We start from the raw sequence: 23,939 nt of genomic DNA, 5'->3' as shown, positions 1-23,939 counted from the left end.
AGCAGCTGGGCCCGTGAGCCATGGCCGCTGAGCCTGTGCGTCCGGAGCCTGTGCTCTGCAGCAGGAGGGGCCACAGCAGTGAGAGGCCCACGTACTGCAAAAAAAAAAAAAAAAAAATTGAGAAATAGTGGCCAAAACCTGAGATCTCTATTGTGACCTACACAATCTTGGAAGGCGTAGGAGCTATAGTATAGGCCACGTCCTGTGTGTGCGTAAAGGCAGGTGAAGAACATAGAAGCTCCGTTTGCCTGTAGGTATCGAATGATTCAGCCGTGGTTGACATCTCGACAGATATGTGTGACGGATGAAAAGACGGCAGTTGTGTCTGGTGTGTAGTGTATTGCTAGGAATAGACCTGTGAGGATTTGTATGATTAGGCAGAGGCCAAGTAGAGAGCCAGAGTTTCATCATTCGGAGATGTTTGATGGGGTGGGAAGGTCGATGAATGTATTATTGATGATTTTTAGTAGCGGGTGTGTTTTTCGAATGTTGATCATTAGTGTTCTTTTAGTTGAATAACAACGATGATTTTCCATGTCATTGGTCATGGGTGGAGTCCATGTGAGAATAATGATGACATACATTGTTTTTATTATAAGCATTATTTTTGTAATTAGTTTTGTGGGGGTGTCTTCAAAGCCTTCACCTATTTATGGGGGTTTAGGGTTGATTGTGGGTGGTGGTGTTGGATGTGGTATTGTTTTAAATTTTGGTGGTTCTTTTTTAGGTCTAATGGTGTTTTTGATTTATTTAAGGGGAATGTTAGTTGTGTTTGGTTATACGGCAGCTGTGGCTACTGAGCAGTATCCTGAGGTTTGGGTTTCTAATAAAGTTGTGTTACGGACATTTCTTCTAGGGTTAGTGGTAGAGTTTTTGGTAGTGTTGTATGTTTTAGAGAGTGAGAAAGTAGAGATTGTATTTGAGTTTAATGGATTAGGGGATTGGCTTATTTATGATACAGGGGACTCTGGGTTTTTTAGTGAGGAGGCTATGGGTATTGCTTTATACAGCTATGGTACTTGATTGGTGATTGTGACAGGCTGATCATTATTTATTGGTGTTGTAGTTATCATGGAGATTACTCGAGGTAATTAAATAAGATTAAGCTAAGGGTAATAGTAATAAGGAAAGATAGAAAACAGAACTTGATAAGACCTTGTTGGTTTGAGGTTAATGTGGAGGCTTTCAGTTGGATAAAGGCTGTGGTTTTTGGTAGGATAATTTCTAGTCAAGTTAGTTCTAGTAGGGAGGTTGATAGTTGTTGGCTTATTGATAGGTTTAGGTGAGGGGGTAGGCGATGTACGATTGTAGGGAAATATCCTAACAGGGTGGAGAATTTAGTGGAGTTTGAGGCGTGGGTATGTTTTAAGTTTTGTGTGTTGAGGTTGATTTCGAATGCGAGGATAAAGCCTAAGGTTGTTATTATGAGGGCAGTTAATTTTAGGTGTAGGGGTATGGTTATTAGGGGAGTGGTTATTGGGGGAATATTATTGGATGGGATGAAACCAGCAAAGATGCTTCCAATTAATAGGCGTTTGATGGGGTAATTAATAGGGGATTATTTTCATTAATATTGATGAAGGGTGGGAAACAAGGTTGTCCTAGTAGCTGAAAAAAATGCGAGTACTGTAGATAGCTGTGAGGGAGGTGGCAGTTAGGGTTAATAATAGGGCTCAGGCGTTGGTATAAGACGAAGTGGCGGCTTCAATAATGGGATCTTGAGAGTAGAATCCAGTGAGGAATGGTATTCCTGTTAGTGCAAGGCAGCCAACGATAAGCGCAGTTGTGGTGAAGGGAAGGACTTTGTATAGTCCTCCTATTTTTCGAATATCTTGTTCATTGTTTAGATTATGGATGATGGAGCCAGAGCATAAGAATAGTATAGCTTTCAAGAAAGCGTGTGTACAGATATGTAAGAATGCTAAGTAAGGTTGGTTGAGGCCAATTGTTACTATTATTAAGCCTAGTTGGCTGGAGGTGGAAAAGGCAATAATTTTTTTTCTTTCTTTCTTTTTTTTTTTTTTTTTACCGGTACGCGGGCCTCTTCACTGTTGTGGCCTCTCCCGTTGCGGAGCACAGGGTCCGGACGCGCAGGCTCAGCGGCCATGGCTCACAGGCCCAGCCTCTCTGCGGCATGTGGGATCTTCCCTGACCGGGGCACGAACCTGTGTCCCCTGAATCAGCAGGCGGACTCTCAACCACTGTGCCACCAGGGAAGCCCAGCAATAATTTTTTTGATATTTTGTGTAAGAGCACAGATAGCTGTGAATAAGGTGGTGAGGGCGCCTAGAGAAAGAGTTATTGTTTGGATGAGTTTGTTGTTTTCTATTAGAGGGTAGAAGCGGATAAGTAGGAAAATTCCTGCTACAACTATTGTGCTTGAGTGGAGTAGGGCTGAAACTGGGGTAGGGCCTTCTATTGCTGAAGGGAGTCGGGTGGAGTCCGAATTGGGCTGATTTTCCAGCTGCAGCTAGTACGAGTCCTATGAGGGGGAGATTTAAGGGGTCCTGGTTACGTATGAAGATTTGTTGTAAATCTCATGTGTTTATATTAGATAGAAATCATGCCATTGCTAGGAGGAAACCGATGTCTCCAATGCGATTGTATAAGATTGCTTGGAGAGCGGCTGTGTTTGCGTCTCTCCGTCCAAATCATCAGCTGATAAGTAAGAAGGATATGATGCCTACTCCTTCTCATCCAATGAAAAGTTGAAAGAGATTGTTAGCTGTGACGAGGATAAGTATAGTGATGAGGAAAAGGAGGAGGTATGTGAAGAATTGGTTAATATAGGGGTCAGAGTGCATATATCATATTGAGAATTCTATAATAGATCATGTGATAAATAGTGCTACAGGCATGAATATGAGTGAGAAGTAGTCTATTTTAAAGCTAAGTGTTAGCTTGAGGGTTTGGATGGTGATTCAGTGTCAGTTTGAAATAAGTGCTTCTTGGTTTGTGTGGAGATATATTATTGCTGGGATTAGGCTAGTGATGAAGGCACAGGATGATATTTTTGTTGGTATTGGTTGCTTTTGTAGAATTTTGTGTTGGATACTAGGATGGGAGCGATTAAGATTAGTAATGTGAGTAAGGCGGAGGAGGTGAATAGATTTATTATTTTTATTTGGAGTTGCACCAAGTTTTTGGTTCCTAAGACCAGTGGATAACTACTATTCTTTAAAAGTTTGAAAAAGACACATTGTTAAGTGTGGAGGCATGAGTTAGCAGTTCTTGCAATACTTTTTCGGTAAATAAGAAGTTTTGGTCTTCTGTCACTAGTTCCACAAATTAGTCTTTTTATTAAACTATATTTACAATAAAGGGGACCTAGGATGATTTTAGGATTTAGTGATAGGAGTAGTAGGGGTACAATATGTAGGGCTATTAGGGCGTGTTCTCGTGTGAAGGAAGGGGTGAGGTTGTTGATGTGGTGTGTGTGTTTGCCGCGTTGTGTTGTGATTAGAATATATAGGGAGTATAGGGCGGTAACTACAGTGTTTGTTCCTATTAGGATAATGGTGAGGTCTGATCATGAGAAGGCTGACATGACTACGAGTAGTTCTCCGAGTAGGTTAATAGTCAGGGGTAGAGTGAGACTTGTTAAGCTTGCTCGTAGTCGTCAAGTGGCTCTTAGTGGGAGGAAAATTTGTAGGCCTCGTGCTGAGATTATGGTTCGACTATGAATTCGTTCGTAGTTGGAGTTTGCTAGGCAGAATAGTATAGAGGATGTGAGGCCATGGGCGGTTATTAGAGCGGTGGCTCCTATGTAACTTCAGGGTGTTTGGATAAGGACGGCTGCAATGACGAGTGCTGTATGGCTAACCGAGGAGTATGCAATGAATGATTTTAGGTCTGTTTGGCGTAAACAGATAGAGCTAGTTATGATTATTCCTCACAAGGAAAGCATGAGGAAGGGGTAGGCTATGTTTTCTGTCAGGGGATTGAGCATTGGTGTAATTCATCGCATGCCGTAGCCCCCAAGTTTTAGTAATGCGGCTGCAAGGACTATTGAAGCCCCTGCGATAGGGGCTTCTACGTGTGCTTTGGGTAGTCAGAGGTGTAGTCCGTAGAGGGGTATTTTTACTAGGAAAGCTATTATGCAGCCTAGTCATATGAGGGTGTTGGATCAGGATGTGGATAGTGGTTGGGCTCAGTGTTGTAATAAAAGGAAGTTTAGGGTTCCTATTGTATTCTGCAAGTATGTTAATGCTATTAATAGAGGAAGAGATCCGATTAGTGTGTAGAATAGGAAGTAAAGTCCTGCGTTAAGTCCTTCTGTTTGGTTACCTCAGCGAGTAATGATAATGAGGGTGGGGACTAATGTGGCTTCAAATATAATGTAGAATAAGATTAGTTCTGTGGCAGTAAACGTTATAAATTAGAAGTGCTTGTAGTATAACTAGTATTGTAATATAAAGCTTTTTTCGAATGAGTGGTTCTTTGAGAAGATGGGATTGGCTTGCCATTAGTATTAAGGGGAGAAGCCATGTTGTTAGTATTAGGAGTGAGGTGGAGAGGGGGTCAGAGAAGAATGTTAGGGAATAATTAAGGCTGTTGTCGTTGAGTTGGTTAAGGAGGAGGAAGCTTGTAAAGCTGCTAATTTTAGTAAGCTCTGAGTTGTGGGGTTAATTCAGATAAAGTTGTTTTTTGATAATCAGGTCAGGGGTATTAATATGACAGTGGGAATAACAAACTTTAGCATTGGAGGAGATTGAGGTTTTGTACATAGTCAGTGCCATATGTGTTGGAGATTATGACTAGTAAGGCTAGTCCAATGGCTGCTTCGCAGGCTGCGAATACTAGGAGGATAATTGGTATCATGCTGGCTAAGGTGAAGTGTGAGTTTAGGATTGTGAGGGCTGCTAGGACGAACAGTGATAACATTATACCTCCCATGCAGAGTAGTGCGGATATTAGGTGGGATCGGTATATTAGCAGACCTACGAGAGATAGGGTGAAGGCTATTATGATGTTTATATGGACTAGGGACACTTGGTAGTTGTGAGTTTGAGTCACAGCCTAGTGAGTCGAAATCACTTGTTTTATTTTAAACTAAGTACCATATTCGGCTCATTCTAAGCCTTTTTGAGTCCACTCGTAGGCTAAGCTGGCTGCTAGTAAGGAGATTAGGAATAGGGCTATGGTAAATATTGTGTTTAGATTATTTGTTTGGGTTGCTCAGGGGAGGGGAAGTAGAAGGGCGATTTCTAGGTCGAAAAGGAGAAAGGTGATTGCTAGTAGGAAGAATTTTATGGAGAAGGGTAAGCGGGCAGATCCTATGGGGTCAAATCCACACTCATAGGGGCTTGTTTTTTCTACATATGTGTTTAGTTGAGGTAGTCAGAAAGCGATAAGTATGAGTAATAGGGCCAGTGTTGTATTTGTTAATAGTGTTAATAGGAGATTTATTGTTCTTTTTCGGGGTGTACCGAAACTAACTGATTGGAAGTCAGTTGTACTTGTTGATACTAAAAGGACTATGAACCTCATCAATAGATAGATACATAGAGAAATAGTCATAGGACATCTACGAAATGTCAGTATCAGGCAGTGGCTTCAAAACCGAAATGGTGGTTTAATGTGAAGTGGAATTTTATTTGATGTAAGAAACAGTGAGGAAAGTGGATCCGATGATGACATGTAGTCCGTGGAAACCTGTGGCTACAAAAAATGTAGACCCGTAGATTCCGTCTGAGATTGTGAATGGGGCTTCATAGTATTCTAATGCTTGTAGTAGAGTGAAATAGAGACCAAGTATGATTGTGATGAAGAGGGCTTGGAGCATATGTTTTCGGTTTCCTTCTATGAGACTGTGGTGGGCTCAGGTGATGGATACGCCAGAGGCCAGCAGTACGGAGGTGTTAAGGAGTGGGACTTCTAAGGGGTTTAAGGGGTGGATTCCTGTTGGTGGTCAACACCCACCTAGTTCGGGAGTAGGGGCAAGGCTTGAGTGGTAAAAGGCTCAGAAGAAGCTTGTGAAAAATAGGCCTTCTGATAGGATAAATAGGATCATTCTGTATCGAAGTCCCTTTTGGACTGTTGGTGTGTGATGACCTTGAAAGGTGCTTTCTCAGATGATGTCTCGTCATCATTGGCATATTGTTAGGATGTTTGTTAGTAATCCTAAGATCAGTAGAAATATTGAATTGAAGTGGAATCATATGATTAGGCCCGATGTTATAAGAAGTGCTGAGAGAGCTCCCGTAAGGGGCCAAGGACTAGGATTTACTATGTGATATGAGTGGGTTTGGTGGGTCATTATGTATTGTCGTGCAGGTATAGACTTACTAGGAGAGTGAATACGTAGGCTTGAATTAAGGCAGCAGCGAATTCGAGGATGGTTAGTAGGATGAGAATAGTGAATGTGATGAAAGCTAGGGATAGGTTGATGCTTATTAGTACAAGGGTTGTTTTTCCAATTAGGTGCGTTAATAGGTAGCCTGCTGTAATGTTGGCGGTTAGTATGGCTAGTGCTACTGGTTGAATGAACAGGCTAATGGTTTCGGTGATTACTAGTATGGGAATAAGAAAAGTAGGTGTGCCTTGTGGTAGAAGGTGGGCTAAGGATGCTTTTGCTTTGTTGTGGAAGCCTGTAATAACGGTACCAGCTCATAGGGGAATAGCTATTCTGATGTTTATTGAGAGTTGTGTGGTAGGTGTAAATGAGTGGGGTAGCATTCCAAGAAGGTTTGTAGAAGCAATAAACAGGAGAAGTGAAATAAGTATTAGAGATCAGGTTTGGCCTTTAGAGTTATGTGTATTTATTAATTGTTTTGATGTAAGTTTAGTTAGTCATTGTTGGATAGAAACTGTGTGGTTGTTAATTAGTCGATTTGGTGTGGGAAATAAGATAGTAGGGAATATGATAATTAGAGTGGTGACAGGGATTCCTAGCATTACTGGGACTGTGAAAGAGGCAAATAGATTTTCGTTCATGTAGTATTTCAAGGGGTTTGTTGTTTTTGTGTTTTGGTGACTATTGACTTAGGGTTGGGGGAGTAGAGATACTTTGAGATTTTTAGTTGTAGCGTGAAGAGGGTTAGGAGTATTGATAGAATAACAAGGAGTCATGTTGATGTATCTAGTGTGGCATATCATTAAGGGGAGCTTTGGCTCTCAGTCTTTAACTTAAAAGGTTAACGCTAGTTTAGCTTCTTAATGAGATTATAGCATGGATGTAGATCATTTTTCAAAGTTCTCTAAGGGTACTAATTCAAGAACAATTGGTATGTAACTATGATTTGAGCCACAAATCTCTGAACACTGTCCGTAGAATAAGCCCGGTTGTGTTGATACTAGGGTCGTTTGGTTTAGGCGTCCAGGGATTGCGTCTGTTTTTAGGCCTAGAGAGGGCACAGCTCATGAGTGTAGTATGTCTTCGGAGGAGACTAGCATTCGGATTGTTATTTCTATGGGTAATACTATTCGATTATCCACTTCTAATAGCCATAACTCCCCTAGTTTTAGATCTGATGTTGGAATTATGTAAGAGTCGAAATTTAGATCTTCATAATCGGTGTATTCATAGCTTCAGTATCATTGGTGGCCTATTGTTTTTACGGTAAGAGAGGGGTTGTTGATTTCGTCTATTATGTAGAGGATTCGTAGGGAAGGGTAGGGCCATTAGGATTAGGATGATGGCTGGGAGAATAGCTCAAATAGTCTCTACTTCTTGGGCGTCTGTTGTGCTGGTATGTGTTAGTTTAGTTGTGAGTATTAAGGTAATGATATATAGGACTAGGGAGCTAATTAGGAAGACAGTTATTAATGTATGGTCATGGAAATGCAGAAGTTCTTCTATAATGGGTGATGTTGCATCTTGGGAGCCTAGTTCAAAGGGATATGCCATGGAGATATACAGGATTTTCACTTGTGACTTAACTTTGACAAAGTTATGTAAGACTTTACTAATATCTCATTTATAAAGAAAGACATAATGGTTATGGTGTTGGCTTGAAACCGATTAGAGAGGGTTCGATTCCTTCCTTTCTTGATCACTTTGGGTTGACGTATGCTGGTTCTTCGAATGTGTGATACGGTGGAGGTCATCCGTTCAGTCACTCAAGGTTAGTGGAGGTGAGGTCTACTGTTAGTACTTCTCGTTTGGATGTGAATGCTTCTCAGATAATGAAAATTATGAGTATGACAGCTGTTAGTGAGGTGAAAGAGCCTATTGATGAAATAGTATTTCATGCTGTGTAGGCGTCTGCATAGTCTGAATATTGTCGAGGGGGCCGGATAGGCCTAAGAGGTGTTGTGGGGAGAATGTTAGGTTTACACCCATGAATATGATTACAAAGTGGATGTTTGCTCATGTTGAATTAAGTGTACATCCTGAGAATAGTGGGAATCAGTGAACGAACCCTCCTATGATAGCGAAGACAGCTCCTATTGAAAGTACGTAGTGAAAGTGGGCGACTGACTACGTAGTAGGTGTCGTGAAGTACAATGTCTAACGATGAGTTGGCTAGGACGATACCAGTTAGACCCCCTACTGTAAAGAGAAAAATAAAGCCTAAGGCTCATATTAGGGCGGGAGATCATTTAATATTCCCTCCATGAAGTGTTGCCAATCAACTGAAGACTTTCACTCCTGTGGGGATAGCAATAATTATGGTAGCTGATGTAAAATATGCCCGTGTGTCAACGTCTATACCGACTGTGAATATATGATGAGCCCATACGATAAAGCCTAAGAACCCAATAGAAACCATAGCTCACACTAGTCCCATATACCTGAAAGGTTCTTTTTTACCTGAGTAGTAAGTTAGGATGTGTGAAATTATTCCGAAGCCAGGTAGGATTAGAATATCTCGGGGTGGCCGAAGAATCAATAGGTATTGATACAGGATTGGGTCTCCCCCTCCTGCAGGGTCGAAGAAGGTTGTGTTTAGGTTTCGGTCAGTTAGTAGTATGGTAATTCCAGCTGCTAAGACGGGTAGTGACAATAGAAGTAATACTTCTGTAACTAAGACTGATCATACGAAGAGAGGTGTTTGGTATTGGGTTATAGCAGGTGGTTTTATGTTAATAATAGTTGTGATGAAGTTAATGGCTCCGAGAATTGAGGATACACCGGCTAGATGTAGGGAGAAAAAGGTAAGGTCGACTGAGGCTCCTACATGTGCTAGGTTTCCGGCTAAAGGGGGGGTATACAGTTCAGCCTGTGCCTGCACCAGCTTCAATTATTGAGGATGCTATTAGTAATAAGGAAGGAGGAAGTAGTCAGAAGCTTATGTTATTTATACGAGGAAAGCCTATGTCAGGTGCTCCGATTATTAAAGGAACTAATCAGTTTCCAAACCCACCGATTATGATGGGTATGACTATGAAAAAGATTATTACGAAGGCATGGGCTGTTACTAGTACGTTATAAACTTGATCGTCTCCGATTAGTGTACCAGGTTGACCTAGTTTAACGCGGATTAATAAGCTTAGACCAGTACCTACCATTCCTGCTCAGGCACGAAATAACAAGTATAAGGTGCCGATGTCTTTGTGGTTGGTTGAGAATAGTCAGCGGTTTATGAACATAGGTAAAATGGCCGAGTAGGCATTAGACTGTAAATCTAAAGACAGAGGTAGAATCCTCTTTTTGCCAAGTCTGTAGTGAATAGTCATTTTGAATTGCAAATTCAGAGAAGCAGCTTGAATCCTGCCGGGACTTCTCCCGCCTTTTTTTCTCGCGGTGGGAGAAGTAGATTGAAGCCAGTTGACTAGGGTATTTAGCTGTTAACTAAAAGTTCGTGGGAGATGTATCCCTCCAATCTAGTGACGATTTAGCTTAATTAAAGTGTTTGACTTGCATTCGATTGATATAGTCTTGCAATCCTTATTAGGCAGGGGTTAAGTAGATTGTACTTGCTTAGAGCTTTGAAGGCTCTTGTTCTGATTTAACCTAAACTCCTATAGTAGGATGGAGAGTATTGGTGTGAAAGGTAGGAGTATTGTGGATATTACGATTGCTGTTGGTAGGAGGGTTATTCGTTTTGTGGAGTGAAATTGTCATTTTATTTTTACGTTGTTTGTAGAGGGAAATAATGTTAATGCTGTGGAGTAGGTGTGGCGTATGTAGAAACATAAGTTGAGTAGTGCTGTAATGGCTATGAATGTTGGCATAATAAGAATGTCATTTTTTGTTAGTTCTTGGATAATTATTCATTTGGGTATAAATCCTGAAAGTGGGGGGAGTCCTCCTATGGAGAGTAGGGTGAGTATGGTGAGGGTTGTGGTGAAGGTGCTTTATTTCATGTTTGAGATAATGATAGTGTAGTGGTGGTTGAGTTTTGGATGAATAATATGAATATTGTGAAAGTTATTGTGATGTAGATTAATAAGCTTAGTAAGGTTAGGGTCGGATTGTATAGTAGGATAGTTGTTATTCATCCTATGTGGGCGATTGATGAGTAGGCTATGATTTTTCAAAGTTGTGTTTGATTTAGTCCGCCTCAGCCTCCAATTAGGATAGAGAGTAAAAATAGTTAGTATTAGGTTTAGATTAACTGATGGTGAGATTTGGTAGAGGATTAATAGTGGTGTGAGTTTTTGTCATGTGAGTAGGATTAGGCCTGTAGTTAGAGGGATGTCTTGTGTTACTTCGGGTACTCAAAAGTGCAAGGGGGATAGTCCTAATTTGATAGCTAGGGCTATTGTTATTAACATGGATGCTGTTGGGTTAAATAGTTTTGTAATGGTTCATTGGCCGGAATGTATTGAATTAATAATAACAGCTATTATGAGTAGTGTGGATGCGGTAGCTTGTGTTAGGAAATATTTAGTGGAGGCTTCTGTGGCCTGGGGGTTAGAATTTTTTATTATGATGGGGATAATGGCTATTATGTTTATTTCAAATCCAATTCAGACGAATAGTCAGTGGGAGCTGGTGATTACGATTGCTGTGCCTAGAATGAGGGTTATTAATAATAAGGACGGATGGATTTATTAGTATGGGAAGGGTATAAACCAACATTTTTGGGGTATAGGCCCGATAGCTTATTTAGCTGACCTTACTGTAGATTACAGTGTAATATGGTAGCATGGAGAACTTTGAATTCTTAAGGATAGGTTCGATTCCTATTACTCTAGAAATAAGAGGGTTTAAACCTCTATTATTTACTCTATCAAAGTAACTCTTTTGTCAGACATATTTCTTGTATTTTATGTTTGAGGAGGAATGCCTGCTGTTATAATGGGTAGTGAGACGTGTCATATACAGAGGGCTAATGTTAGGGGGAGGAAATTTTTTCAGAGTAGGTGTATTAATTGATCATATCGGAATCGTGGATAGGATGCTCAGATTCATAGGAAGGATATTGTAAGTAGTAGTGTCTTGAGAATGAGGTGTATAGTTCTGGTGTGTAGGGGTCATGGGATGCTCCTAGGAAGAGAATGGTTGTGAATATATTTATTATAATGATGTTAGCATATTCTGCTAGGAAGAATAGGGCGAAGGGTCCTGCTGCATATTCTACGTTGAAGCCGGATACGAGCTCTGATTCTCCTTCTGTTAAGTCAAAGGGGGCTCGGTTGGTTTCTCCTAGGGTGGAGATGAATCATATTATGGCTAATGGTCAGGAAGGGAAGAGTAGTCATAGCTGTTCTTGTGTTGTGGTTAGTGTGGCTAGGGTAAAGGAGCCGTTTATTAAGAGTACTGACAGGAGGATATGGCTAGTGTTACTTCATATGAAATTGTCTGTGTTACTGCTCGGAGGGCCCCAATTAGTATGTATTTTGAGTTAGAAGCTCAGCCGGATCATAGAATGGAGTAAACGGCCAGGCTGGATATTGCTAATATGAATAGTACTCCTAGATTTATGTTGATGAGAAGGTATGGTATAGGTAAGGGGCATCATATTGTGAGGGCTAGGGTTAGGGCAAGAATTGGTGCAATGATAAATATAGAAGTGGAGGATGTAGCTGGTCGTGAGGGCTCTTTAGTAAATAGTTTGATTGCGTCAGCAAAGGGTTGGAGTAGGCCATGTGGGCCTACGATGTTTGGTCCTTTTCGGAGTTGTATATAGCCTAGGATTTTGTGTTCTACTAGTGTTAGGAATGCTACTGCTAGGAGGATGGGGAGTGTGAGTATTAGGATGTTAATTATAAACATTTTGTTGGGGAGAGGATTTGAACATCTGGGTGTAAAAGTTTAAGTTTTATGCAATTGCCGGACTCTGCCACCTCAACACAGCCCTGATCTTGGGCAAGTATAATTTGCGCTTGTTTATTAAGTTAAGATTAAATCATTAATTACTTGAAGGTGCTTGTTTGAAGTTGGCCTTATTTCTCTTGTCCTTTCGTACTGGGAGAAATGCGTAATAGATAGAAACCGACCTGGATTACTCTGGTCTGAACTCAGATAACGTAGGACTTCAATCGTTGAACAAACGAACCCTTAATAGCGGCTGCACCATTAGGATGTCCTGATCCAACATCGAGGTCGTAAACCCTATTGTCGATATGGGCTCTAGAATAGGATTGCGCTGTTATCCCTAGGGTAACTTGTTCTGTTGATCAAAATTTTGGATCAATAAGTGATATTACACTTTGGCTGGTAGGCCTAGGTTTTAATCACTCGGAGGGTTTTTTGTACTCTGAGGCCACCCCAACCGAAATTGTCAACCCATATAAAACGTTGTTACCCCTTGGTGGTTTGGGTTTGTGATTTTTGGGTTGATTAATTGAAGCTCCATAGGGTCTTCTCGTCTTATTTTGTTATCCCCGCCTCTTCACGGGGAGGTAAATTGTTGTGGAAGCCTGTAATAACGGTACCAGCTCATAGGGGAATAGCTATTCCAATGTTTATTGAGAGTTGTGTGGTAGGTGTAAATGAGTGGGGTAGCATTCCAAGAAGGTTTGTAGAAGGAATAAACAGGAGAAGTGAAATAGTATTAGAGATCAGCTTGTGATCTCAGGAAAACTGTAAACCCACAGATCCAAGAAGCTCAGTAAACTCAAAGCATAAGAAACATGAAGAAAACTACACTGAGACACATCATAACCAAATGCTCAAAACCAGGGACAGTGAGAAAAATCTTAAAAGCTACCAGGGAAGGAAGACACAAACAAAAAGTAAGATTTTATGTTGGGAATAATGCAGCTAATAGTGGAGGAATCTCTTTAGGGTACTGAAGAAAAACTCAACCTAGAATTCCATCGCCCCCCAAAATAAAATCTTTCAAAAAGTAAGGCAATGTAAATGAAGACAGTTTTAGACATAAAAGCTGAAAGGATGCATCAGCAGTAGAACTGTGCTACAGGAAATGTTAAAAGCCATTCAAGCAGAATGAAAATGACAACAGATGGAAATATTAATCTGTACAACAAAATGAAGTTGCACTGTAAATGGTTATGAAGTAGGTAAATATATAAGGTTTTTAAATTTAACAATGTGATGTGGAGTTTATAACATGTAAAAATAAGATGTTGGTCAAACAGTAACACAAAGGATTGGAGGAGAGAAATGAAAGTTATATACAATTATAAAATTTTTATGTAATACAAGAAGTGATGTTATTTGAATGTATGCTGTGATGTATATACTGTAAACCTTAAAGCAACCACTTAAATAACAAAGCTATAGGTAGCAAGCCAACAAAGGAGAAAAGAGTGATACAAAATGTTTTCATTGCTATGTAGTACCCCACTGTAGGAATATAGCAGTATATTTTATAATGTCCAGTGGGAGGATACTTCAGTAATTTTAGTTGTTGCTAGTACACATTTCTACTTTGAACATAGTTTACATGTCTATTTATGTGAATTACAGGAGTTTCATATAGTTATATGATCTATATGTATATGTAGATACAGAATTACTGAGTTGAAGTAGGGGTAAGGTCAAATTGTTTTCCAAAATGTTTTCATCAGTTTACATTTCAACAGCAGAATAGGCAATTTCCATTACTCCACATCCCCCAAAAGATTTGGTATTATCAGTCTTCTTAATTTTAGTCAATCTGGTAGGTATATAGTGGTGTCTCATTATTATCATAATTTGCATTCTCTCATCCCTTTTATTTTTCATCTCTTCCTGTACCCCTCCGTTATGATCCTTCACTTATGCTGTCAGTGACACCCAGGAGCCTTAGGTCACCTAAAAACAGTGACATTCACACATAAAAAGATCTTATTAAGAGAATCTACTGTGAATTAGCTGCATGTGGCCATTGGGGTACCAGAAGAAAGCAAAACATCTTTATAGTATTTATGGTAAAGATTTCACTCTGCAAGGAATCATACAGGTGTGTTTCCTTTATACAACTCACTTTCAGTTTGGATCCCTGCTGTGAGATAAAAATTTTTTAATTGTTGTTTGATGGAAAAGAAAAAACAAACATCACTTATACTCATTTCCCTGCAGGTGTGAAATGAGCAACTCTGAAGATGAGGACCTCCCCCAGCTCTCTTCCCATGCCCTTGCAGCTCTGCAGGAATTTTATGCTGAGCAGAAACAGTACACCGACCTCGGTGGCGATGACAAGTACAACATTGGAATAATAGAAGAGAACTGGGTAAGTTAATGCATTCCCCACCCATCAGGAAGTGTTGGTGTGGAGCCTATTCTGTACCTAGTCCAGTGTTTGTCTGTATCTGACCTAATACCCAAGTTTATCTCACTTGTCACTACAAAGCTGATAACCTGTTCAGGAGCTAAGACAGCAAGCAGTCCACGAACATTTTAAGACAATAAATGCAGATTTTCCTAATTCTGACTCTCAGGCTGCCTGGTGATCAGAGGAGGGGACATTTCAGATAGAAGAACAGCATATCATTATATCCAACACAAACTGTGCTTCCTTCTTGTATACAGGTGCATTCTGTTGGTTGTTATGGAGCCCAGCAATCCTTGAGAAAAGGGAAAAATTGATCATTGCAGTAATGGGGTAACTGGACTTAAACATGTAGTAAAAAATAGATGAAACTGAGTTTTAAAGAAGATATTAAGAGTTTCTGGGGCACAGTATGTATTTTAATTGTATTTTTATGGTCTAAAAAATAGGAATTTAAAAAAGTGAGTTCAGGGCTTACCTGGTGGCGCAGTGGTTGAGAGTCCGCCTGCCGATGCAGGGGACACGGGTTCGTGCCCCGGTCCGGGAGGATCCCACATGCCGCGGAGCGGCTGGGCCCGTGAGCCGTGGCCGCTGAGCCTGCGCGTGCGGAGCCTGTGCTCCGCAGCGGGAGAGGCCACAACAGTGAGAGGCCCGCGTACCGCAAAAAAAAAAAAAAAAAAAAAAAAAAAAAAAAAAAAGTGAGTTCAGGAAAACCTAACCTGGAATATAGAAATTTACATTTTTGAAGGAGATGGTTGAGAAATAGATGAGGCTTGAAATTTGTCTGACTACCCCTTGATAATGGATCTGCCTCTCTTCATCACTTTGCAGCTGGAAGGAGGTGTGTGTGTGTTTAAGCAGACTTTTACATTCTGTGTCAAGTTTAGATCTCTTAAGTTATATACAATTTTCCTGTTTACCATCTGTTTGAGACTGGGACAGAAATGTTTCTTTGTATTTATTCTAAATGTTCCACTTGCTCAGATGCCTCACTGCTTCCCTTCTTTATGTGCTTCTGTCTTTAGCTTGATTCTTTGAATAGTTAACATTAGAAACTTGAAGTACGTTATTATCCTTGAGGTGGTCTTTTTCTCTTTTCCTTCTGCTTATTTAAATACTATGTACTTTTTTCTGATTCTAAAAGTAATTATGACTGTTGTAGAAAATATATAAAAACATGAACAAAAAAGCAAAAGTCACAACTCCACTACCTGAATTATTTGTATATTTTTGACACTTTCTTTTGGTTTGTTTTGTTTATAAAATTAAGGAGATCTCCCAGGAAGTTGGGGGGTAAAAATGATACAAATTATAGAAAGAAAACATAAAACTAGAGGATAAATCCAGGAAGCTCAATATTCAACTAACTGGAGTTCCAGAAAAATAGAACTGAAAACAAAGAGGGGAGGAAACCTTCAAAGAATGATATTAGAAAATTTCCCAGAGCCAAAGACCCTCACTAAGACACATGATTATTATGACTGAAAATTCTGGATATAGGTGACAAAGAAGATCCTAGAACCTTCCAGAGAAAAGTATGTCACCTACAGAGTCTCAGGTCTACAAGTCACATTGCACTTCTCAGTAGCTTTACTAGAAACTAGAAAAAAGTGGAGTAGTTCCTTCAAGATTTAGAGTAAAAATTTGTTCAGCCTGGAATTCTACACCCAGCTGAGTTATCAAATGTGAGGATAAAATTTAAATGTTTTAGACATGGTAAGTCTCACAACATTTACCTTCCTACGCACCACTTCTCACAAGCTGCAGGATGTTGGGAGAATTAGGGATAGGTTCAAAGAATCCAAGCAAATGAAACAATCATGTATTAACACTAGGAAAAACAAGAGGTACCATACCAGAAGGAAATGCAATCAGAGGATATTCCTTGGCCCAGCAGTGAACACTGATTATGTATTGATATAGTAGATATAGATTAAAAGGATAAACTCTATGCCAGTTGTAAAATGATTTCACTCATTCCTCCGTCATAGCAGCTGAGCCAGTTTTGGTACACTCCGGAGACCGCCCTGCGCCTTGCAGAGGAAGCCGTGGCAGCTGCTGGGGAAGGGGGCAGGTGAGATCAGTTTCATTTCTCTTTTGCCTTTTAATCTAAAGTAATGTTTTAAATGTCCTTCCTATATGAGACGTGGTTGGTAAGAAGGCTGAACTGTAATCTGAAAAACCTATAGTTCGTGATTCGCAGAACATGAGGAGGTAAGAACTGCTTCACTGTTGAGTCTGGGGACACACACAGAAATCTATTCAGTGTAAGATATCTTATCTCTGTTCCTTATTTTAACATTTTCTGCCTGTTTTATACCCCTAGAGTTTGCTTTAAAAGAAATCTTGACCTTTTTGAAGTTTTAAGAATACATTTTCTTTTTTGTTAATTTGGTTTTTACTTCTGTCAAAACTTTGCATGCATGTAGTCAAATGGTCCTAAAAGACTTGTTCAAAAAATAATCCAGGGCTTCCCTGGTGGCGCAGTGGTTGAGAGTCCGCCTGCCGATGCAGGGGACACTGGTTCATGCCCCGGTCTGGGAAGATCCCACATGCCGCGGAGCGGCTGGGCCCGTGAGCCATGGCCGCTGAGCCTGCGCATCCAGAGCCTGTGCTCCGCAACGGGAGAGGCCACAACAGTGAGAGGCCCACGTACCGCAAAAAAAAAAAAAAAAAAAAAAAAAAAAAAAAAAAAAAAAAAAATAATAATCCATTGTTAATTTTCCCCTTGTCCACCCCCTCGCCTTTTCAGCTCTTTCATTCTCTTGTTATTTACAAACATTTCTAAATAACGTTTATATTGGCACTTCTTGACTTGTCACTTGTAGACATTATTTCTTGACTTCTCACCTTAAGAGAATGAGGATTTGGCTCACTTCATAGGCCACAACTGCCACGTGTATGTCTGCTTTCCGTCCACTCTTCCAATAGAGATATCTTTTTCTTCTTTTATTTAAATGGCTGGACTCTACTAATATTTTGTTGAGGATTTTTGCTTCTATGTTCATGAGTGATACTGGTTTGAAATTTTCTTTTATACTCTTGGTTTGGGTTTCATACTGGTTTTGGGTTTCATACTGGTTAATGGTAGCTTCATAAAATGAGCTGGGAAGTGTTGCCTGTATTTCTATCTCCTGGAAGTGATTGTGTAGAATTGGTGTTAAGTTATATCCTAATTTTGGTTAGAACAGGGTTTATGTTGTTAGGACAACATAGATGTTCTTTACAGCCGAGTCTTTTCCTTTTCTGTACAATGTTTCATCTTCCCTGAAGAAAATAATTCTATTTTTTTTAAGTATTTCCATGTCCATATTACTAATTAACTCAAATTCTCCCCAGTGGTATAAATCTCTTATCAACAAATTCAAACATATTTTTCAGCTCCTTGAAAAAAACGACTTCCAGGGCTTTGCAACCTGTTCCATCTGGACTGGTTGATTTCTGGTTTTGCTGCAGCTCTGGTCTTGGTATTTCCTTCACCATCATGCTGAGGTGTCCTTTTACCTCTCTCTTGTTCCAGACTTCCTGTGTCCAGTACCCCAGTTCTTAGTTTACAGCTTTATCCTGGTTGGGTATATCCTTCAATAGTTTCCATGGGAGGGAAATTTTTAAAACCTTTCATGTCTGAAAATGTTTTTATTCTACCCATTCTCTTCATGTGTTAGTTTTGTTGGGTGTCGAATTCCAGGTTTTGAGGGCATTGCTTCATTGACTCCACGTTTCGGTAGTGCTATTGGAAAGTACAGTGCCATCCTGATTTCTTGTGGGAAACGTGTCTTTTCCCATCCCTGCCTGCTGCTCGCTTAGGATTTTCTCTTGCTCCCCAGTATTCAGTGTGTCTTGGAGTGGAGCTTCCATCTGTTGTACTGCGTGAAAGCCCTTCCATTCTCATAACTCAGGTCCTTCAGTTTGGGAAAATAGTCCTAAATTATTTCATTTTCTTCCCACTTCTTTTTTCGATTCCTCTTTCTGGAATGCCTGTTATTTGAATGTTGGACCTATCTACTTTTTTTCTGTCCTTTTCCCATCTTTTGACCTTACCTTTTGGGAAAATTCCTCAACTTTATCTTTGAAACTTTTTACTGAGTTTACCATTTCTGCTGTCATATACTTAGTCATCTATACCATAGTTCTTTTTTGGGTCTCTGAATATTTATTATTGTATCTTGTTCATCCTTCTGAGGATATTATAGGATTTTTTTAAAAGGAGTTTTCTCCCTACACAGTCTCTAACGAACTGCACACATGCATCTTCTGTTTATTTTGGCCTCTGGTATTAGATGCTTTCCTTGAATGTCTGCTGGCCCCCTGCTGTCCGTCCGTATTTAAGGGTGAGGCGCTCTAGGGCTGGAGGTTCTGATGCCTGGGCGGGACTTCTCTACTCGGGTGTCTGCAGATGGCTGTTTCCCCATCAACGCCCAGGGTCAACATGTCCAGGCCTTTCCTTGTGGTCTGGTCAGAGCCCCAGGAAGTCTTCCTGCCTGGAAGTCACGTATCTCGTTGACCTCATCCCAGAAGGCTTATTTCTGAAAGAGGGTTGGGGGTCCCGACATCCAGTGGGTTTAACGTGATCCTTGCCATTTCCACGTGGCACCTCACCACTAGCTGTGCCTGGCACCCACCCCCAACCCAGAGAACATCCCTCCAGTTTCCTACCACAGTTGTGGAGGCTTGGGATAGGGAAGAGAATCCTGGGGGTGCATTTCCTCTTGAATAGACCTTTCAAACAGTTCTCCTGTTTGTTGCCCCACCGTCACCCCCCGCTTCTTGAGTTACCTGGTTGTGCAGCTTCCTGAGCCATGGGTACTGTGTTGTCAGCCAGGTCCTTCTCAGCTTTCCTGGCTGCCAGTTTGGGACTTGGCTAAATGAATGTGTCCCTCTGCCATCTTTAACTGGAAGTTTAACTTGAAGTCCTAAGGTTTTCTTTTTTCTGTCCTTTTTCTTTTAAAATTATATGTATAGTTTATTACGTTTTTCTTAATGACATGTTTTTACATATGAGGGCTTTGGAAGCAACTTACTTTTTCTGAAAGGCATCTTCAGTATTTTTAGGAGTTATGTCATAATTTTAAAGATGAGTAATAAGAGTAGCATTTATTGGGTACTTACTGTGTGTCTCTTGGGTAAGTGCTTTCTGAGGGTCATCTTGTTTAACCCTCACACCTCTGGAGGTAGTTCCTGTTACACTGTCCATCCTAAAGACGGATGCTGAGGCCCACGTGGTCACATCACTCGCACAAGGGCCCCAGCTGTGAGCAGTAGGCCGTCCGCTTCCCCTGCCACCACACCCTGCTCTCATGCCTTCCCTCCACCTCAGACCACTGTCCTTCCGCCTGAAGTACCTCCTCTGGGGTTTTTAGGGAAGGAGGTGCTGCTGTGGTTCAAGTCCTCCGCACCCCCGGGCCAGAGCTCTGGCAGCAGCCAGGCTGGGGTCTGGTCCCCATAGAAGGCAGTCGGGATGCCCCCAGACCTCCTTACGTGCATCTGGGCCAAGAAGCCTTTGAGCCCCGCGTGGGGCTAACCAGACGAGTAACACTTCTCTGAAGAAATGCATCTCACGGTTTTAAAGCTGAGTTTAATTTTCTAAATAAGTAGTTTTCTGAATGATTTTATGTGTGTGTGTGTATATATATCGACACGTAATAAAAATCTAAAAGTGACAAAGGGGATGGAGACAAAAAGTCTCTTTCCCATTGTCTGCAGACAAGCTGTGTATCTCCAAGAGGTAAGCATAAACCCCACTCTGTGAAAGCGCAGTTTACACTCTCCTGAACTTGACTGTCTTGGAGAGTAATGACAACACAGTATTCCACTGTAATAGACGTACCACAGTCAACTGAGTAATTCAGCATTTAAGTTACTTCTAGCATGTTTGGCAGTTGGCTTTAAAAGTTAACTACTGGAACACTACCCATTCGTTAACTGGAGATGCTTGTAACAAGACAGATTCTTTAATTTACTTATACAAAAAGCAGCAGAAATTCGAAGTAGTCTGTCTGCACTGAGACCTAGTTTTAATGTACTTTTTTGGAAAACTAAAGTTATTTGGAGTTTTTCCTTCAAGATTACAAAGTAAGAGGCTAAAAAGTATTTATTTGAAATAAATGTTAAGAGACCACCGTGAAAATACTAAGTAAATTCAGGCCATGAGCTTCATAACCCTGTCCTAATAATGTTTTACATTTTTTTTACCATGAAAATCACATTTGTCCTTTCATATGAGTTGTAGATTTGTAAACAGTAGATTCCTTAAAAGTGAAGCAGTGGAAAGTTTTCTCTCAAAATGTATTTGCTGTTATTACTTCAGTTTGCATTATTGTTTCCTTTAAGAAAATCTGAACACAGGGACTGTGGTTTTTCAGTGAAGTGGTTATTTGATGCCATACGCTGTCATAGAGTTCAGTCGTGAGTTGGCTCCTTTTGTTCCAGAATAGCGTGTGTGAGTGCCCCCAGTGTTTACCAGAAGCTGAGAGAGCTGCACAGAGAAGACTTTTCTATCTGCATCTTCGAATATGACCACAGGTTTGCCATCTATGGAGAGGAGTTTATCTTCTATGATTACAATAACCCAGTGGATTTACCTGAGAAAATTGCTGCACACAGTTTTGACATTGTAATAGCAGATCCCCCCTATCTCTCCGAGGAATGTCTCAGAAAAACGTCGGAAACCATCAAGTACCTGACCCGGGGCAAGATTCTGCTGTGCACAGGTAGGTGCCGGATTGGCAACGCACATCCCATGACTTTAAACAAGGTTCTTCCCCTCTCCGTGCCCCAGTTGCCTTATCTGTACAGTGGGGCTGAGATGCTACCTGCCTCTCAGGCAGGGTTGGGGAGAACTAAGTGGCATGATGCCTGGGAAGCGGGGTCCGGCACTGGGTGAGCACACCAGGAGTACTTGTACTCGTCGACGATATACTGGCATTTGACTGAGAACGAAAATGTTAACTACTGGTCTCCCTACTTCGGGCATCCAGGCCTGCTGTGTGGGCCCTGCTTCCCCAGTGCAGTGGGTGCCGAGGACAGGGCTGGAGGGAGGAATGGGATTTGTCAGCCAGAGGCTGGTGTGAATGTATTGGTACAAGTTTGCACGATTTGCTACTATTGAAAAAGGGGTTGTTGACTCAAAGTTGGAAAATGGTGCTTTTTAGTAATTATTTTTGCTTTCCTTATGTTACTTTGTGGAATATAATTACTTTCTTAAGTATCTCAGCCTTGCAGATGTAGGAAATTAAATGAAAAAGAAAAGGAAAAAAGTAGGTAATTTGCATAAATGTTGGAGGAAGTAAACAAGGAATATAGACCACTGACCGTCCCCCTTATCGCTGAGTGGTACCGTCAACACCGCTTCCCGCATCTGGTCGAGAATACCTCCCTGGCCGGCCTGGTGGGTGTGGAGCTGAGACACGGTCGGCGCCTCAGTCTCATCTGGCGGTTCTCTTCAGGTGCCGTCATGGAGGAAGAGGCAGCACAACTTCTTGGAGTGAAGATGAGCACGTTTATTCCAAAACACACTCGAACCCTGGGGAACGAATTCCGCTGTTACGTGAATTACGATTCTGGGCTGGACCGTGAACTGTGAACGCAGCTGGTAACACAATGTAGTAAAGGACCCATGTGACATTTCCCTCTTTTTATTTTCTTAGTAGATTGAAAAGCTACGACCTCCCCTCCTCCCTCACAAACTGGGGCTCTCCCCGGCCTAGCTTTCAAGATGAAGAAGACAATCTTGTTGTGACTTAGTGAGGGCATCCCTAGAGCTTGGGATGCTTTTGCCAGCTTGAACCAGTGGAATTATATTTGGAAGAAGTCATAGAAGCCATCTTAACGCAGGTAAAGAGCAGAAGTAGTACAGGCGGCTTAGTGATTGCCCAGGACCTTGGCCTCTGCCGCATCCCGTGTACGGGTGGCTGTGGACACCTGCACGTGCTTTGACAGCCATGCGGTTTGGAGTTGTAGCCGAGGACGAGGGTTGTGTCCAGTTCACAGTTGCCTCCCAGGAGCTCAGTGCCCAGAAGAGGGCACATGCTCAGTAAATATTTGTCAGAGAAAAAATGCAAATACAAGTTGCCTTTCTAGATCTTCCATTGGAAATGCGTTACCTGTTAACAGCTAACGTTAGTTAAACTGATGATTAATACAGTTTATGGAACAGCAGTATTATCCCCCTGCAAACCGTTTACTCTCCTTCAGTCCACTCCTCTGATGTTTGCACTATTTATGTTTGAGGAGTGGCTAGAAAATGTTACACAACGGTGGCAATGCTTGAAATAATTACCCAAGGTTTGAAAGGCAATTTTTCTTTTTAATACGTGGATTTTCTTTGTTAACATTGATCTGAACCTTCTGTTTTCTGGACAAGAATGTATGCTAGATATACCACCACTAGGCTTACCTTTTTTCTTCCCCAGAGGTTGAGCACAGAAGTAAAATTCCCCAAATGGTATAGAACTACCCACAGCTATCAATTTCAATTTTGAATTGTTTATTTGGAAAATATGAATTTTGCTCAGCAGTGTTTTCCATGCACAACCTCTGTCCATATTTGGTACAAATTGAAAGTTCTCTCAGTACCTTCTGTTCAGATCAAACCAAGGCTGATTGTAAGTAGGGACAAGAGCACATAAACAACGATGCAGAGGCCGACTCTGCAGGTGATCTTCCTGAACATTAACCATAAAATTAAGATAAAGTGAAGACCTTCATTACCACTGTTTCCTCTGAAAATTAGTGGAGCCCATCAGACCAGAGTCCAGCGAGAAATGCACAGCCAGCATGCCTTTCACCTACAATTGTTTTAAGATTTTAAAGCGAGTTAAGAACTTTACTTTTACAAGTAATTGTGTTCGGGGACAGACTTAAGCCTAAAGAAAAGGGTAAAGGTTTAGCTCACTTTGCAGTTGCAGACGAGGACTCCACTCCTGATTTCTGGGAATTGAAAGTCTGCAAGTGAAAAAAAATTCTAATTGTATAAACCTGCAGCGATTTATACAAGTATGAGATTCTGGGGTGAGGATTCTGGGGTGAGCTGAGCCTCCCAGAGGGAGGGCAGGTCCTATGCAGCCATGTCCACTGGTGACCATCAGCAACAGCGGGATTCAGGGACCCAGGCGGTCTAGAGGGTGAGGGTTCCACCTGCACTTCTAAAAACTCCTGCTGATGAAGTGAAAAACAATGTTTATAAAACGTTTACATGTCAAGTACAATGTTTTTAATATACTTGCTCAAAGTGGCTAATATAAAAAGTTTCTGCCCCTACTGAAAATAGCTGACTAAACAAGAAGGTATATATTCTACTTTTTTTTAAAAGTGCTAAAAAACAGGTGCTAAGTGTCTGTCTGTCTGTCCTCTATCTTGTGAGGCTCTGTCCCCTCCCAGCGGTCCTTGCAG

The 23,939-nt window shown here is 41.1% G+C and overlaps 1 protein-coding gene across 2 annotated transcripts in view; it reads left to right on the top strand.

The window, feature by feature from the left end:
• The window catches only part of EEF1AKMT1 (EEF1A lysine methyltransferase 1), a 36,361-nt gene extending 12,612 nt beyond the window's left edge, over positions 1-23,749 (top strand). Inside the window, exons 2-5 of one of the 2 annotated variants that reach the window (XM_081214545.1) lie at positions 14,360-14,510; positions 16,544-16,623; positions 20,979-21,259; positions 21,995-23,749. In XM_081214545.1, coding sequence (XP_081070671.1) covers positions 14,367-14,510; positions 16,544-16,623; positions 20,979-21,259; positions 21,995-22,131 — 642 coding nt within the window. In that variant the 5' untranslated portion in view covers positions 14,360-14,366 and the 3' untranslated portion in view covers positions 22,132-23,749. Of the gene's footprint in view, positions 1-14,359; positions 14,511-16,540; positions 16,624-20,978; positions 21,260-21,994 lie in introns of both variants that reach the window. The other variant, XM_081214544.1, reaches the window with a different exon arrangement.
• Positions 23,750-23,939: the final 190 nt, after the last annotated feature.

This window comes from Mesoplodon bidens (assembly GCF_964165515.1).
Source record: "Mesoplodon bidens genome assembly, chromosome: 17".
Taxonomy (NCBI): domain Eukaryota; kingdom Metazoa; phylum Chordata; class Mammalia; order Artiodactyla; family Ziphiidae; genus Mesoplodon; species Mesoplodon bidens.
The sequence above is the reverse complement of the archived record's forward strand: the minus strand, read 5'-3'. Positions and strand labels throughout refer to the sequence as shown.